Raw genomic sequence first — 14,737 nt, 5'->3', positions numbered from 1 at the left:
TTCTATAGGGATGAACAAGAAGAACAAGAAGGGAGGTACAGAAGATCCAGAGATTCTGTCAGGTGTATGGAATGCTCCCTGTGAGAATAGATTGACAGTCTGTATGCTCCAAAAACCAGTACATGGTAAGTGTCGCTCAAGGGCTCAGAGCCTGTGTAGCTCAGTGGATGTGGCGTTTGCACACCACGGCACTTGGCTGCATGAAGGAAGACTTGGTTTTGAGTCTAGTTGGCGACTAGAGGAAATTTTTCTTAGCCTTTTTTCGACCGGTTCCCGAGTTAGTCGATCTCTGGCATGGGCAAGCAGGTTTTTCCTTCCGGAAACTCAGGTTTTTCGTACTGTAAACTCAAGAAAATCGACCATAGAACCCACATTATTTCAGACATTAAATATATTGTGTTAGGGTTAGGGACCATGAGATGGTGACACATTTGAGCCATCTCTCTTCACTGTGTACTGCTTAATTAGTGATAGCCTTGGGCCATCTATCTCTGATTGGTACCAGTGGAGATTGAACTGCCCACTCAGTCTCCGAAAGTTAGATAGGGCTAAATGGCCTCGCTTACTCCCTGTATACGGGAATAAAAAAAAGGCGTTAGCTGATTTTCTGTTTCTTTTTTTTTTTTTTTAAAAATCTAAATATTACTGTTTCTATTTCTGCTGATTGCTATTTCTGAAATACATCTTAGAAATGCTGGACAATAATCCTCTTACCTAGAGGAAAAGCTAAAAGTCTTAGATTACTCTTTTGAGAAACACAAGACAGAAAGTTTCCTAGAAGTTGCACTAAATTGCCTCAAGCAAGAATGTCTTGTTTCGTTTTCTGTTGTTCAGATATCCTAACACAGTAAAACTGAGATTTCTTTTACAGACCGATGAAGTAAATATGAATTCCAAAAATGATTTCTTTATTTATAGTGATCAGTTTCACTTTTATTATCGAAAAATTCTAAATTATTTGATAATTATCTTGAAAAAAATTACTGCTATTGCTGCTCTTGCTTGCCATCTCACAAATGAATTGCATATTGGGTATACTTTCTAATATTCCTTTCTGCCCAGTAACAAGTTGTAGACTAACGGAGATTACCATCCCCCCCCCCACCACCACCACCACTGGGAACCAGATCAAAAGAACATGCCCAGAAGGCAGCACACTAAAGTACCTCGTGCAATAACTGAATATTTTACAGGCAGAAATTACTTGTTCTGTTTTTCCATCTTTCTGATTGATTAGCAGATGTTCGAAGCATATTCTGATATTGCATTTGTAGGATGACAGTGTTTTTAAATATTAATTTCCCCTATTAGCCAATGTCACATAACTTCCTGATTTATAATAAGGAAATAATATGTATATTTTCTTATTTATAATTTGCAAATTTATAATAATCAAAACTTAGTTTCTGTGTCGAAAAAATTAAACGTTATGTGGAACATTTATTATGGAAAAATCACGAATGAAATAAAAACTGTACCTATGTTTCATAACAGCTTTTGGGTGTCTGGTAATGTTATCAAAGTCGAAATAAAGTTCATTTGTATTGTGAAAGGAAATGAAATTTCACATTTGATGCATTTGATATACATATTTTGAATGATAAAAATATGCAAATGTATCGCTTACTTTAAAAATTGGAGAATAAAATATCTGAACTATGCAGTAAATATCTATAACTGTTAATTTCATTTTGTAATGATCAATTATACAGGGAAACCAAGAGAGTGAAAGTGCAAAGAACAGTAGATTACTATATAATATAAAGAAAAAATTTAGTGATATGACTAAAGAATTTCACGTTATTCTCTATAAAGCAAAGTTGCTACAGCTTGTCCTAAAGGAAATCTGTGAAGTATTATTCGATTTCGATGATTTTGTACAAAAATAAAAATAATATAATCTGGAACGTCGGCAGCCTGTTTTCTTTTCTTTTTTTAAAAGAATATTTCAAATAATTATCATGAATTAATTTCTTCGAGAACAAAGAATAATGTTTTGTCTAGAAAGTTATTAGAAAAAAATTAGCGCAAAAAAATTAAAAATGAAATTGGTTCTCCAAGGTAAGGCAATATTTAAGTGAAGAAATTATGCAAGACCTTTATTTTGTCCAGAAATTAAAATTGTATTGTACAATAAAAAGAGAAAACAAAAATATAAATAATTTTTCTATTTTTAGTCTATCCTATATAACTAAAATCCAGTTGACCAACATAGAACAAGGATGTGTGTTTCTTGTTATAGGCAACTGAGAGGTAGCTACGAACGTGAGATAATCCGATTAACCGTTCTCTTCAGTGCGAGGGTTTATCACACCTTCTAATGGATAGGATGGTCAAATTGCACTTCTTATCCTGGTTCTTTAAACAGGTGGGCTGAATCATATCCGGATTTAGTTGGACGCCTGTAGACGTCCTGGCCATTTGGAAGGTTAATGAGGGATTAAATATGAATTCCCTGACTATAGATATGTGTATGTGTTCATGGGCCAGTTTGCCTTTCTGAGGGGCAAAAAATCTGAGTTACTGGGTGCAAAACCCCCTCTATCTCCATATGAGCCTGGCTAACTCACCTTTAGTTAAAAGAGACCAGATAAAGGTTCCTCATGTCACGGACGGGAAATCAAACCCAGATCTTTCCGCCCAAAAGGCTCCATCTGTATCGCTGAACTACGGTAGCTCTAAGGAAAGATATTATAGGTACTGTGTGAATAATGGGTCTTCCATGAGTCTTCTGACTCCATGGAGATACTTGTATAATAATAATCTACCATATCATCTGTTTCTCTTCTATCTACTAAATTTTGCAATTTGCATTTCCTCTACCTCTTCCTGTAACCAACATTCATAAGTTCTGACATTTGCCTAGTCACATGGCTCTGGATCCTCTTCAAAATACCTCATCATAATGACCAGGTGACCAAATTTGCACCTGGTGTAGTCCATGTGTGGTCTGATCAAGGAACTTGTGTAGTGGTATAACACCCCCCCCCCCTCTAATTTTTAGTATGCTCTTTATCATAGATACAATGAACTGTACAATCTTTGAAACACTTGTGATATAAAATTTGTAAAAACCTCTCTTGATCATCATCATCGCCACATTCAACTCCTGAAGCACAGTCCCAGTATACCAATAGAGTACACAGCCCAACTCTACATTCTCAAATGTCATATCTTTTAACCGAGAACACAAACATCATTTCTTTAACTCTCTCAAGCATTACATCATCATAGACAACTGAATATCCTTTCCATCCATCCACATGAAATATTAACAAGCCAATTAAACAATACAACAAATCTCTTATCCATCTTAGTACAGTTTTGTAGTTGAGTTTCACAGCTTTCTTTTTCTAATGAATAATGTGACTGGAAGAATGTGCATGACAAGTATAAAGTAATTTGTCAGATTTCTAGTATATAATTTTGCTGTTATTGCAAACATATAAATGCTGACCTTCCTTCATGATTATAATTTCATTCAGTTAACCAATTATTGAATGTCACAATGCTGACCAACTTTATTCACAAACCATATGCAGGGGATAGAGGATCAAGTTGGTTTTTAAGAGAGTATAGGAAACACCTGACAAACTTTTTTTTTTTTTTTTTTACTATATACTGATTTTTATTCCTATCATACTATAAATGATGGTTTTTAACTAGGCTCTGCTGCAGTGAAATATGCAGATTGCTGGAATTTTTAATTTTGTATGATTATCTATTCCACTTGCAACCTTTTTTAGCACTGAATGTGGACATGAAAATTGCTGAAAAATTTTGCTTAAGAGGATAAAATACTTAGTACTTAATTATGCCAACAGAATAAAATTTATCATGAAGTCTTCATAACATTTACAGTTTTGCCTTCATAAAAAACCCTGAAGTATATTTAGCAAAATGCAAAAGTATTTATGGTTCCTTTTATCTGCTTATACTCATATATCCACCCATCTATTCATCTGCAGTTAGCTTATTCTGTCAAGAAGAATTTCATTTAAATTCACTATTTCAAATACTGAATTTTAATAAAATTCTTCCAGATAGCATATTTACTGATGACTGGGTGGGATGAAATTCCACTGCATGACTGTTTAAAGTCTTTAAGTATTAAGTGATTTTATCTACCTATGTGCCACATAATGGAGAACTGAAATGGTTTGGAAAATAGTCATGTTTGTGCTCAATTTTAATTTAAAGTGGACTATTTTTAGTAGTGTTATTTCACATGTAGTAACAACACTGTTCTGTCTAGAACAGTAACAACACTGTTCTGTCTAGATGGAACTGAATGTATGATATTTAAGATTTCTAATACGTGTTATCTACATTTTGAATTTAAAATTAAGGTTACCTTTATTAAAGTTAGTTACATCTTGAATGAGAGTTTTTTCTCTCTTAAGGTTTCTGCCTGGTCTCTGAAGAGAACCAACCAGTTCGAAACAGCTGTCAAGCCAGTGAAGCCTTAAAAAAATGTACTAATAAAAGAGCGAATATATGGGCGCCTGGGAAGTGTGCTCACATCTTTTAAATAGTGCAAGCTAAGGTAACTCCGATGGCAGGGATTGTATTCTCGTAAGCTCTATGGTCAAATTTATGAAACTTTTATAGTTTATACAAACATTCAGCTTTGAAATAATGTTGGAGCTAATATCTACTTTGCCTATGTAAGTTATATTTATTGGTAAAACAATTCAAAATGATGCACAGTGAAATCTGGACTGGATGGATGGAACGAACTTTGTGAAATTTGATATTTAGGATTTCCACAAAAGTCTGTTAATTTGTCTCAATTTTGGTTTAAGCTGAATTAGTTTTATTAACAGATTTGGAACAACATAATATTATATGATACAAATAACAATTAATGAGATCACCATGAAAGAAAGCTATGCTACTTAGGAAATTGCACTTTTTTATGATTGTCTGAAATCATAAAATATATCAACAATATACCAATTTATTTAGTGTAATTAGATTAAATTTAAACACCAAAATGTTTATAGAGATCTGGCTTAATAAAAAGTTACCCGATGGTTCAAATCATTACTATCCTCCACCCACATTCGAGGCATGTGAACTTCGGAAAGACTTATTTGTAAACTGAATTTATTAAAGATGTTTTCTGACTTTGTTTTTATAACTGCAGTGGTATCCGTTTTCTGGAAAAGAGAGAGAAAGAAATAAAATAAATCACACTGTATGTTAAAGAACTATTAATACAAGACAAATATAACAGATTAATTAATTAAGGCCTATTTTAGGTTGCAATTTTTCAGCATTATCTAGGCAGTGAATATTTTGGTTATCAGTATTTCAAAAAAAGTCAATTCTGAATTCTTATGACTTTGGAGGAATCTTGGTTTTCTGATTTTTCTAGTGTACAATAACAATTCACCTAACAACTTAAAGGTTCATGTTTTTTTGTTTTTTTTTGGAGGGGGGGGAAGGTGGATTTAATGCCAAATTAAAAGAAATCACCTTAAATACTAGCAAAACTGCAATGTTGTGTGGTTAATTTTTTTTTTTTTTTTTTTACATAAACAATCTTAATGGGTCTTAAAGAATTCTTTTAATTAAGGCCTATTTTAGGTTGCAATTTTTCAGCATTTTCTAGTCAATGAATATTTTGGTTATCGGTATTTCAGAATTCTTTTCTTTTCACTTCACAAATTTCAGTATAATTTTCAAATTTTTTGAGTTAATAGGTTTTAATGTTTCAAAAAATCTGATATTATTACAGTATGTAACATGTTTTCAACATATTTGTTGATGAAGAAAGGATACAAGTAATTAGTACACATTAGTACATATAATTACTGAGAATAATGAATAAGTGGATGTATAGGATACTATGATAGTATTACATAATTAAGTATACTTTATTACTAGCTTCCAATCAACAATTTTCTTTCAAACAACTGTACTAATGTGTCACATCCCTGCTACTATCAGATCTTCCATTTTGTCTTCACAGGCCTAATTTCAGCAATCCACAAAGATCTTGGTCTTCCTCTCAGACTGTTTCCTGTATAAAACACCTGTTTTACTAAACTTTTCTTTCCCATTCTGCTTAAGTGACCATATCACATTAAATCAGCTGTTGTCCACATGTATTTTAAATAGCTTAAAAGATATTTTAAAAGAACCTTTCCTTACAGCCCTAGTTACTTGTGCTCTCCAGTGTTCAATTAACTGTTTCATTTTCAACCAGATCAATTTTAAAGACTACCAATTAATACTGGTTGAATGAAAAATTAGCTTGTCTGTTCTGTTAAGAAAATTCTGCTAAAAAAAAAATTGTTAAAACCCTGAACTAGTAGTATACAAGAGTTCAGGGTTTTAGCTAATTTTTTTATTAAATATAAATTATTTGACTCGTTCCACAACATACTGGCTTTCCTTATTTTATCATTTACTTCTAAAGTTATTTTACCATTTTAACAAAACACTGTGCCCAAGTAGATGAAATGTTTTCCTCACTCAATCCTATCACTGAGTGAGGATTATACTTTTTGGGAGTCTTGAGAAAATGTACAGTGAGAGTTCAATAGTGCAGAGTCAGGGAAATTAGGGTGTCTGAGGGGATCAGGAGAGCATGAGTCCAGGCAACCTAGAAGTTAATAAGTACGAGAGTGATCACTTTTTGGCAAATGTAACACACCAAGTTCTTGGCTTTAGTGGACTTAGCAACACAAGGTATAAGGGAAGTTGTGGATGATGAAAGTATTGCAGTTTATGTATACTGATGAAAGAAATATTTGGAATAAGGATGAGGAATTTCTGGCATTAGTTAGCTCAACTTGGCCAAACATTACAGGCATCAGTGAGACTTGATTGACTGAGTTGATAGTCATAGGAATAGAATTCAAAGGATATACTAACTTCAGATAGGAGAGAGGGAACAGGAATGGAGGAAGGATTTTTGCTAACAATTAGGAAATTAATCCAAAAAGAGTAGAAGTACATCAAGAGGCGGAGATGCAGAGGAAAGTTTGAGGCCAGCAGAACAAAATATACAGTTGGATGCTGTTATAAACCAAGGAATGGAAAATATGATGGGGATAGCATGCACCGGCAAATGGGCTCAATGAGTGGAGGATAGTAATTATGGGGGATTTTAACCTATTATTTATTTATTTTATTTATTTCATATGATGATTGATACAATGGCCATGAGCCCCTTTTACATGGAGGTGTGGCACAATCTCAATACCCCCTAATTTTATCTGGGCTTGGGACCAGCTGACGAATCAAGCCTATAGCTGGATCTTAAGTATTCCTAGCTGTAATCCATGTGTGTTCATTCACAGGGCTGGTTTGCCTGTTCTGGAGGACAAAACACCTGAGCTTCTGGGTGAAAAAAGCCCTACCCCTGTATGAGACTGGCTAACTCACCTGTCGTTGAAGAGACCAGATGAAGGCGCATCATGGACAGAAAATGAACCCAGGTTTTTCCAACCAAAGGGCTTCATCTATATTGATGGAGTTATGGAGGCTCTATTTTAACTATGGGAACATAGATTGGAAGGAGGACACATGGAAGGAAGGAAATGGAACTTACATAATTACTAAGGAATAATTACCTGAGACAGCATGTGATATAATATACTAGGGGTTTGAGAGTGCTCAATCTAATAACTGCATCTGAGAATTTGTCGATAACCAATATGACCACGCAGTTGCAAAATGGTGAGTGATCATATGGTCTTGACCTAGGAGATGGATAAATGTGTGAAATTTTCAGTTAAGAGAGAGTATACGTGGAATTACATGGCTGATAAGTATGACAAGCTTAGGAGATTCACTGGATCAGTGCCATGGCATGTAAAACTGCAGGGTCTGGATGTTAACAGTGCATGGGAAGTGGTAAGGGAATGAGTCTAGGTAATGACAGACTGCATACCTAGAGTCAGGAGAGTAACTCAAGTGGGAGTTAAATGGATGAATATCACCATTAAGCTGGAGCTGCTTAATGGTGATCTTCATCATCTTAAAATGTGAGAAGAATTCAAGGAGAAAGGTGACCAGAAGACACAATGAGCAGTACAAAAGACATGCCAGAAGTTTAACCAGTGTTGCAAGAAAGGCAAAAGCAGAGTATGAAAGCAAATTAGTAGGGCAAGCTAAAGATAATCCCAAACAGTTCTTTCAATATCCTGCAAGTAAAAGAAATAATGTTTATGGCAGAATTATTTTAATGAATGCTGTTTACTAAGTGAACACTTTGCAAGAGTATATCATCCAGGCAGAGATATTGCAGGGAACTGTCAGTGCCCTTGACCACATTGTTTAATTTAAGTCTCAGCTCTGGGTGAAAAGAGGAGAAAATAGTTCCATTGCATAAAGGGGGTTCCAAGACTGGTGGAGCATATTACTGACCGATCAGCATATCAGGAGTTGTTGTCAAAGTGCTGGAGAAGTTGGTCAAGAGCAAAATACAAGAATAAATAAAAAACTTGACAGTCTCCAACTTCTAAGCTTCCTCCAAAGTGGTTAATTGCAACTTTAGAAAATGAATTAATCAGAATCAACGAAGTGATGGTACCTGGTCTGAATTGTATGCTGGGTGAAGGATAGAAACTATCTCCAATTTTTTTTTTTCCTCCCCTGGTATATGAATTACTGAGTACAGCCCAGAATTATCCTGTACAGGTGCATGAGTTTTCACTAGTGCTGGAATGCTGATATGTAGAACTACTGTGTACCCACTGCAGCTGTTAACATAAGATGACATTCATGATATGCCATTATGGAATCAGCACAAATACAATGTAACTTCCATCAATGTAATATGACTTTGTTCTCAAAAAATATGAATTAACTAAAGCTGATTCACACTTTGCATGTTTGAAGTAAAGCAGACATATTTCATGGCAGGTAACAAATGATTTTACAAAATGCTCACCCTAAGAACTGGTGAGTAACTCCATAGACAGTGATGTAATAAAGAGATTGTCTTCGTGTTCAGTGAAACATTTCCAACAACCTCTGATGACAATGCCAAATTGGTGATGATAATGATGTTGCTCATCTTGGGGAACTGACTTTCACTTAGAAACTATGAGAGCTAATGGTTAGATTGATATGATGTCAATAACTTGATGGTTAGTTTGTTGGGGTCAACAAGAATAGCATTTCAGAATGATGCTTGTCTTTGACAGGGATGCTACTGACTAAACTTTTTAAACCAATCAAATGCACTGAACATTTGACTGGTTCAAAAAATTTTAAAGAGTATGCCAGAGAGTTTAAACTTGTAAAGAAAGGTTCTTGAATTTGATAATTTTAGCAACTGATTCTAAACAATAAAAAAATTCATCAAAGGATTACAGATAAATAATTCAAAAACATTTTGTTTACAAGAGCAAGCTGTAAAAATCTTGTTTACAGAACAGATAATTATTTATTTTGGTACACCATAAAGAATAAAAATGCAGTAAACAGTCTGGACCCAAGAAAATTGAAGTCTCTCCTCAATTTCTCATTTGAGGAGAGACTTTCTCTTCAAATGAGAAAGGGTTAGTCCTGCCTTAGCAATTTACTTACTTTCCATATTAATGTGACAAATTATGTTGTTATATAAGGGAAACAGATTCTTCTTCTCTTCTGTTCTCAAGACAGGTCGAGTCCCTCGTAGATAAGAGCTTTCCAACCTTCTCTGTCCAAAGCAATCTCTTTCAAATGCCAAACAGCTTTGAAAGCCCAATGCAGTTCTAAGAATTTTATGCCATGTCAATTTTGGTCTTCCACTGGTATCGCCCTCCATAGTGCTCTCAGTCAGTAAGCAAGGAAGGCTGTCTGGTTACATTTCAACAATGTGGCTAAACCAACAGAGTTGATGCTTTTAGCTGTGTTAAGAAATGTGGAATTAGAGATATTCAAATCTTGCAGCAATTGTACATTGGTCTTATGTTCTATTCAATGAGTATGGAGTGTGAAATGGGCTATATTTTAAATGGAGATGGAAATGAAACTGAAGACATGGTTAAGGTAAGTAACAGAGAGAGAGAGAGACATCATAGAGGAGTACGTGATACAGCAGAATTAAGGAGAAATTAGGTGACCAGTGGTTTTCCATAGGATTCTGTACTTACCATGCTACTGTAGGTCATCAGTATATCCATACGGATATTCTGTATATATTCATAAAGAATTTTGTTTGTGTAAATTAGCGTAAATAATTTGAAACAACATATTTTAAATATTTTGTTTCAAATTACTAGTACATTTATATTGTGAGAAGTGGACAATTAATTGCTTGTTTATATATATATATATATATATATATTTGTGTATTGTTTACATATTATGTTTATGTGAAGCATTAACATTTTATGAAGTGAATGTAAATATTTGTTTGTAGTTGATTGTATCCAAAATTAGTATTACAGTTTACTGTTTAGCTATGTTTAAAATACATAAGTTAAAAAGTCTTACTTAGTTCACTGAAAATGTGAGTTTTACCAACTTTAAGCAAAGCACCATAAAGATAGCATGAAATGGTGATGGCTTCCCTCATTCCACAACTGAAGTTGAACCAGAAGTATCACATGCACTACAACATGTGCAAGTGACAAGAACACCTTGATTAGTAAGAGATAGTTATAGATACGTAGTGATAAGGAAGAGTGTTTTGGAACACGTGAGAAAAAAATGTTCTGTTTGTAGCAGCTTTTCAGAAAGAAAGATGTTTTGAAAGTTATTTAATTATGTTACAAAAGTAACTCAAATAACAGTTGTGGAAGAAATTTATAGGAACTTTGGCACCTGATAAATGAAGTTGTTTTTTTATATAGGAAGAGAAATGTTTATCAGATATTAAAGGTTACATTAATAAGATAATGATTTAATGGCTGTTTTGGAGGATAATTTTTCCTTAGGAAATCCTTTGTACGGGTAGAGAAAAAAGATTGTGAATCTTGAAAATGAAAGTAGAACCATTTTTGCAGGATTTTTCTAGAAGGCATTAGAGGAGGAATGCTAGATAGTGTACGAATTTGAAGATTTTATTGTAAATTGTAAACTTTGACCTTTTTATTGGATGTTGTGATTTGTGAGGAATTGGAAGCAATTGGATGTTGTGATTTGTGAGGAACTCTTTCACCTTTTTTTGAAGAGCAGCATGAAATGAGATCCTGTTGGAAGATGAGTGCTTTGTCTTTATGGATCTGTGGGACCACTCTTTTCTCCAATATTTTTATGTATTTGTCACTTTTCATCATACCATCAACAGGCACAAGTGATCGTCATGTGCAAAACAACTCCAGAACATCTTTTTAGCTGAGTGTTTAGGAGCCTGTTGGAGAGGTCTTCTCAGCTCCTGATTTGCTGACATAGGGTCCTTGCTCTCCTTGGACAAAGAAATAGTTCTCATCTGAGAATATGACCTTCTTCCACTTCTCAACAGTTCACTCTTTGTACACTTTTGCCCACTGGAGCCTCTTTTTTCATAGCCTTCATCAACAATTGTTTCTTTTTTGGTTTATAGGAGGTCCTCCCTACTTCCAACAATCTTCAATGGACGGTCATGTCAGAAACATTAAGTATTCTTTTTCACCCACATTTTCCTTTCTGTCAGGATCAAAGAGTACATATTTTTGAACGCTTTTTTGGAGATATATCCATTTTATAGCTACATAAAATGAATAAAACATTACGAATGTCAACTTGTTTACATTATTAAAAATGCATAATATTATTAATAAACATCACTGAGATAGTTAAAACACACACAGCACTTAACCAAAATTGAAAATAGTAAACTGAAATCAAACCAAAAACTTGAAAATTCGGCTTCTTCGGATTAATTTGTTTACTACTGTATCTTAATATTATTAAAATGTTTGTCATTTTTAAAATATAGAGGGGGCAAAGACTCAATTTACTTAATTATTGCTAAAGTTAATATCGGATTTTGAGAATAGATAGCAAATTGCATACATCTAGAATCTGACTTGTGTGCTTAGATTTCAGTATAGAAATCTGATACCACTTGCAAGCTGTTTTTACAACAGTAGACAAGATTTAATAGTTTAAAACTTATTTGCAATGGTGCAATCCATGGAGAGATTTAATAAAAAAAATTCAACTATTTTACAAATAATAAAAAGTTTAAAACTTCTTCACAGAGAGGGTGCTGTAAACATTAGAAGACGGATGCAGTGTTTTTCTTTGAATCATGAAAAATAAAAATAATTTTGAAATTATAAATTTGTTTTTTCATTCTTAGGCCGAGAACTCTTCAGACCACTATCGTATATATATATATATATATATATATATATATATGACTACTATTATTAACTCAGGGTTGGGATATGTTCATTTTTAAAATAAACTGACTATAAACCCGAGAATTATAACAAATTGAGATTTATTTGCAAACGCAACACGTTTCATCGAGATTGACTTCATCAGGCGTTAAGAACATAGAAAGATATTAAAAGACACTGAAACAAACATTGAGACACTCTAAAGCTATACAATTATAAAGTTATGATATTCGACTGTAAATTACAGTTATTATGAACTTGTGCTATAGTCCGTGTTAAAGTTCTATTGTTGTACACTTGTGCGTGTGTGGAACCACGCAATCTCCAGTATCTGATAGTAGAGCTGAAAGAGTTAGGCAAATTATAGCTGAGATTATTGTTCATATGAAGCGAGTCCAAGGTGATTTCTTTTGACTCTACAATGCGGCGTTCTACCTCACCATGGGAAATCTGTAGGTTTGAAGTTGTTGTCCAATTTACTTCATGTTGGTGGCTTTCGTTGTTCATGTTTATTGAAAACAGGACATGGCCTGATAGGGCAGTAGCTCTGGTTCTCTTGTAAGCAATGTCTTTCTGGTGTTCCTCGAGATGTAGGAAGATAGATTTCTCCGTTTGGAAAAACAAGAGAACCAGAGCTACTGCCCTATCAGGCCATGTCCTGTTTTCAATAAACACAAACAACGAAAGCCGCCAACATGAAGTAAATTGGACAACAACTTCAAACCTACACATTTGCCACAATGAGGTAGAACGCCGCATTGTAGAGTCAAAAGAAATCACCTTGGACCCGCCACATATGAACAATAATCTCGGCTATAATTTGCCTGACTCTTTCAGCTCTACTATCAGATACCGGAGATCGCGTGGTTTCACACACGCACAAGTGTGCTATAGTCCATGTTAAAGTTCATAATAACTGTAATTTACAGTCGAATATCATAACTTTATAATTGTATAGCTTTAGAGTGTCTCAATGTTTGTTTCAGTGTCTTTTAATATCTTTCTATGTTCTTAACGCCTGATGAAGTCAATCTTGACGAAACATGTTGCGTTTGCAAATAAATCTCAATTTGTTATAATTCTTGCGTTTATAGTCAGTTTATATTAAAAATGAATATATATATATATATATATATATATATGTACAAAGTATTTTACCTTGGGTATAATAAATGTTAAAGATACCAAGTTATTTTAAACCCGGTTTTACTCCATTTCCCAAGTAAGCAAACAGACAAACAAGTCAAGTTTGCGCCTGCAAGTGTTGCAAGTCTAGCTGATCCTACACGAAGTGCAAGACCAAGGCAACTCATTGTAAAAGTAGAATAAGCTCTGATTACTAATCTTAATATTTACCCTTAATGCCAAGCACATCTCCTGGAGGAGAAGTGCTTTGCATTTAGCAAATCCCCTTGCCTTTAATACAAAACATCATACATCTCTGCCAGGAGATGTGCTTTGCATTAAGGGTAAATATTAAGAATAGTGATCAGCGCTTATTCTACTTTTACCATGAGTTGCCTTGGTCTTGCACTACGTGTAGGATCAGCTAGACTTGCAACACTTACAGGCGCAAACTTGACTTCTTTGTGAAAGAATATTTGTTAGCAGCAATGGCAAGTTGTATACCACGAGTCGAGAAGAGAACACAATTTGGAGTAAAGTGGAAGACAAACAATATTAAACAGAAATTGCATGCGAAAAAGAGGCTATGGAAGAGACATAAGGAGACAGGTGAAGAGAAGATGCATGAAGAATATAAGACAAAGGCCAGAAGAATGACTAGTGTGGTAAAGAAAGTGAAACTGGATTATGAGAGGAGATTGGCCATAAGATCCAAAGAAAATCCTAGGGAATTTTTTAGCTATGTGGCCAGTAAGAGGAAAAATGACTGTGGAAGAATGATATTGTGTGATAAAAATGGGAATAGAGTGACTGATGCAGAAGACATAGCGGAATTATTCAATGAACACTTTATTGGAGTATTTCATCCTAGAGGAGTCAGTTTTAATGCTAGAGGGATAGGGCAGATTCGAGGTTTAGAGGTACAGGAGGAGAGTGTGTTTCAGATACTGATGTCTCTGGATGTCAGTAAAGCTTTGGGACTGGATGGTATTTCACCACGAGTTTTGAGAGAATGTGCTAGGGAACTGACAGTGCCTTTAACCTGGCTTTTCAATGAAAGTCTGGCTGCAGGAAAGGTGACCAGGGAATGGAAGGAAGGTAAGATAGTGCCATTGCATAAGGGTAGTAACAGACTGGAAGTGTCCAATTATAGGCCAGTTGGTGTGTCATCAGTAGTTGTTAAGATCTTGGAGAAAGTAGTGACGGACCGTATACAGCATTGGGCAGATGAGGCTAATGTTATCTGTGAGAGTCAACATGAATTTGTGAAAGGGTGCTCTTGTTTTAGCAATATGCTAGCCTTTTATAATAAAGTTACAAGAACATTAGATGAGGGA

General features: G+C 34.5%; 1 protein-coding gene across 7 annotated transcripts in view; it reads right to left on the bottom strand.

The window, feature by feature from the left end:
* The window catches only part of LOC150094297 (protein mono-ADP-ribosyltransferase PARP4-like), an 879,331-nt gene that overhangs the window by 430,598 nt on the left and 433,996 nt on the right, over window positions 1-14,737 (bottom strand). For all 7 annotated transcript variants that reach the window (XM_090411811.1, XM_090411815.1, XM_090411816.1 and 4 more), the window contains exon 17: window positions 5,031-5,162. In XM_090411811.1, coding sequence (XP_090267937.1) covers window positions 5,031-5,162 — 132 coding nt within the window. The remainder of the gene's footprint in view (window positions 1-5,030; window positions 5,163-14,737) is intronic.

This window comes from Typopeltis vanoorti, chromosome 22, assembly GCF_054136105.1.
Source record: "Typopeltis vanoorti isolate ZY-2024b chromosome 22, IOZ_Tvanoo_1.0, whole genome shotgun sequence".
Lineage (NCBI taxonomy): Eukaryota > Metazoa > Arthropoda > Arachnida > Uropygi > Thelyphonidae > Typopeltis > Typopeltis vanoorti.
This window is presented reverse-complemented; position numbering and strand designations above follow the sequence as displayed.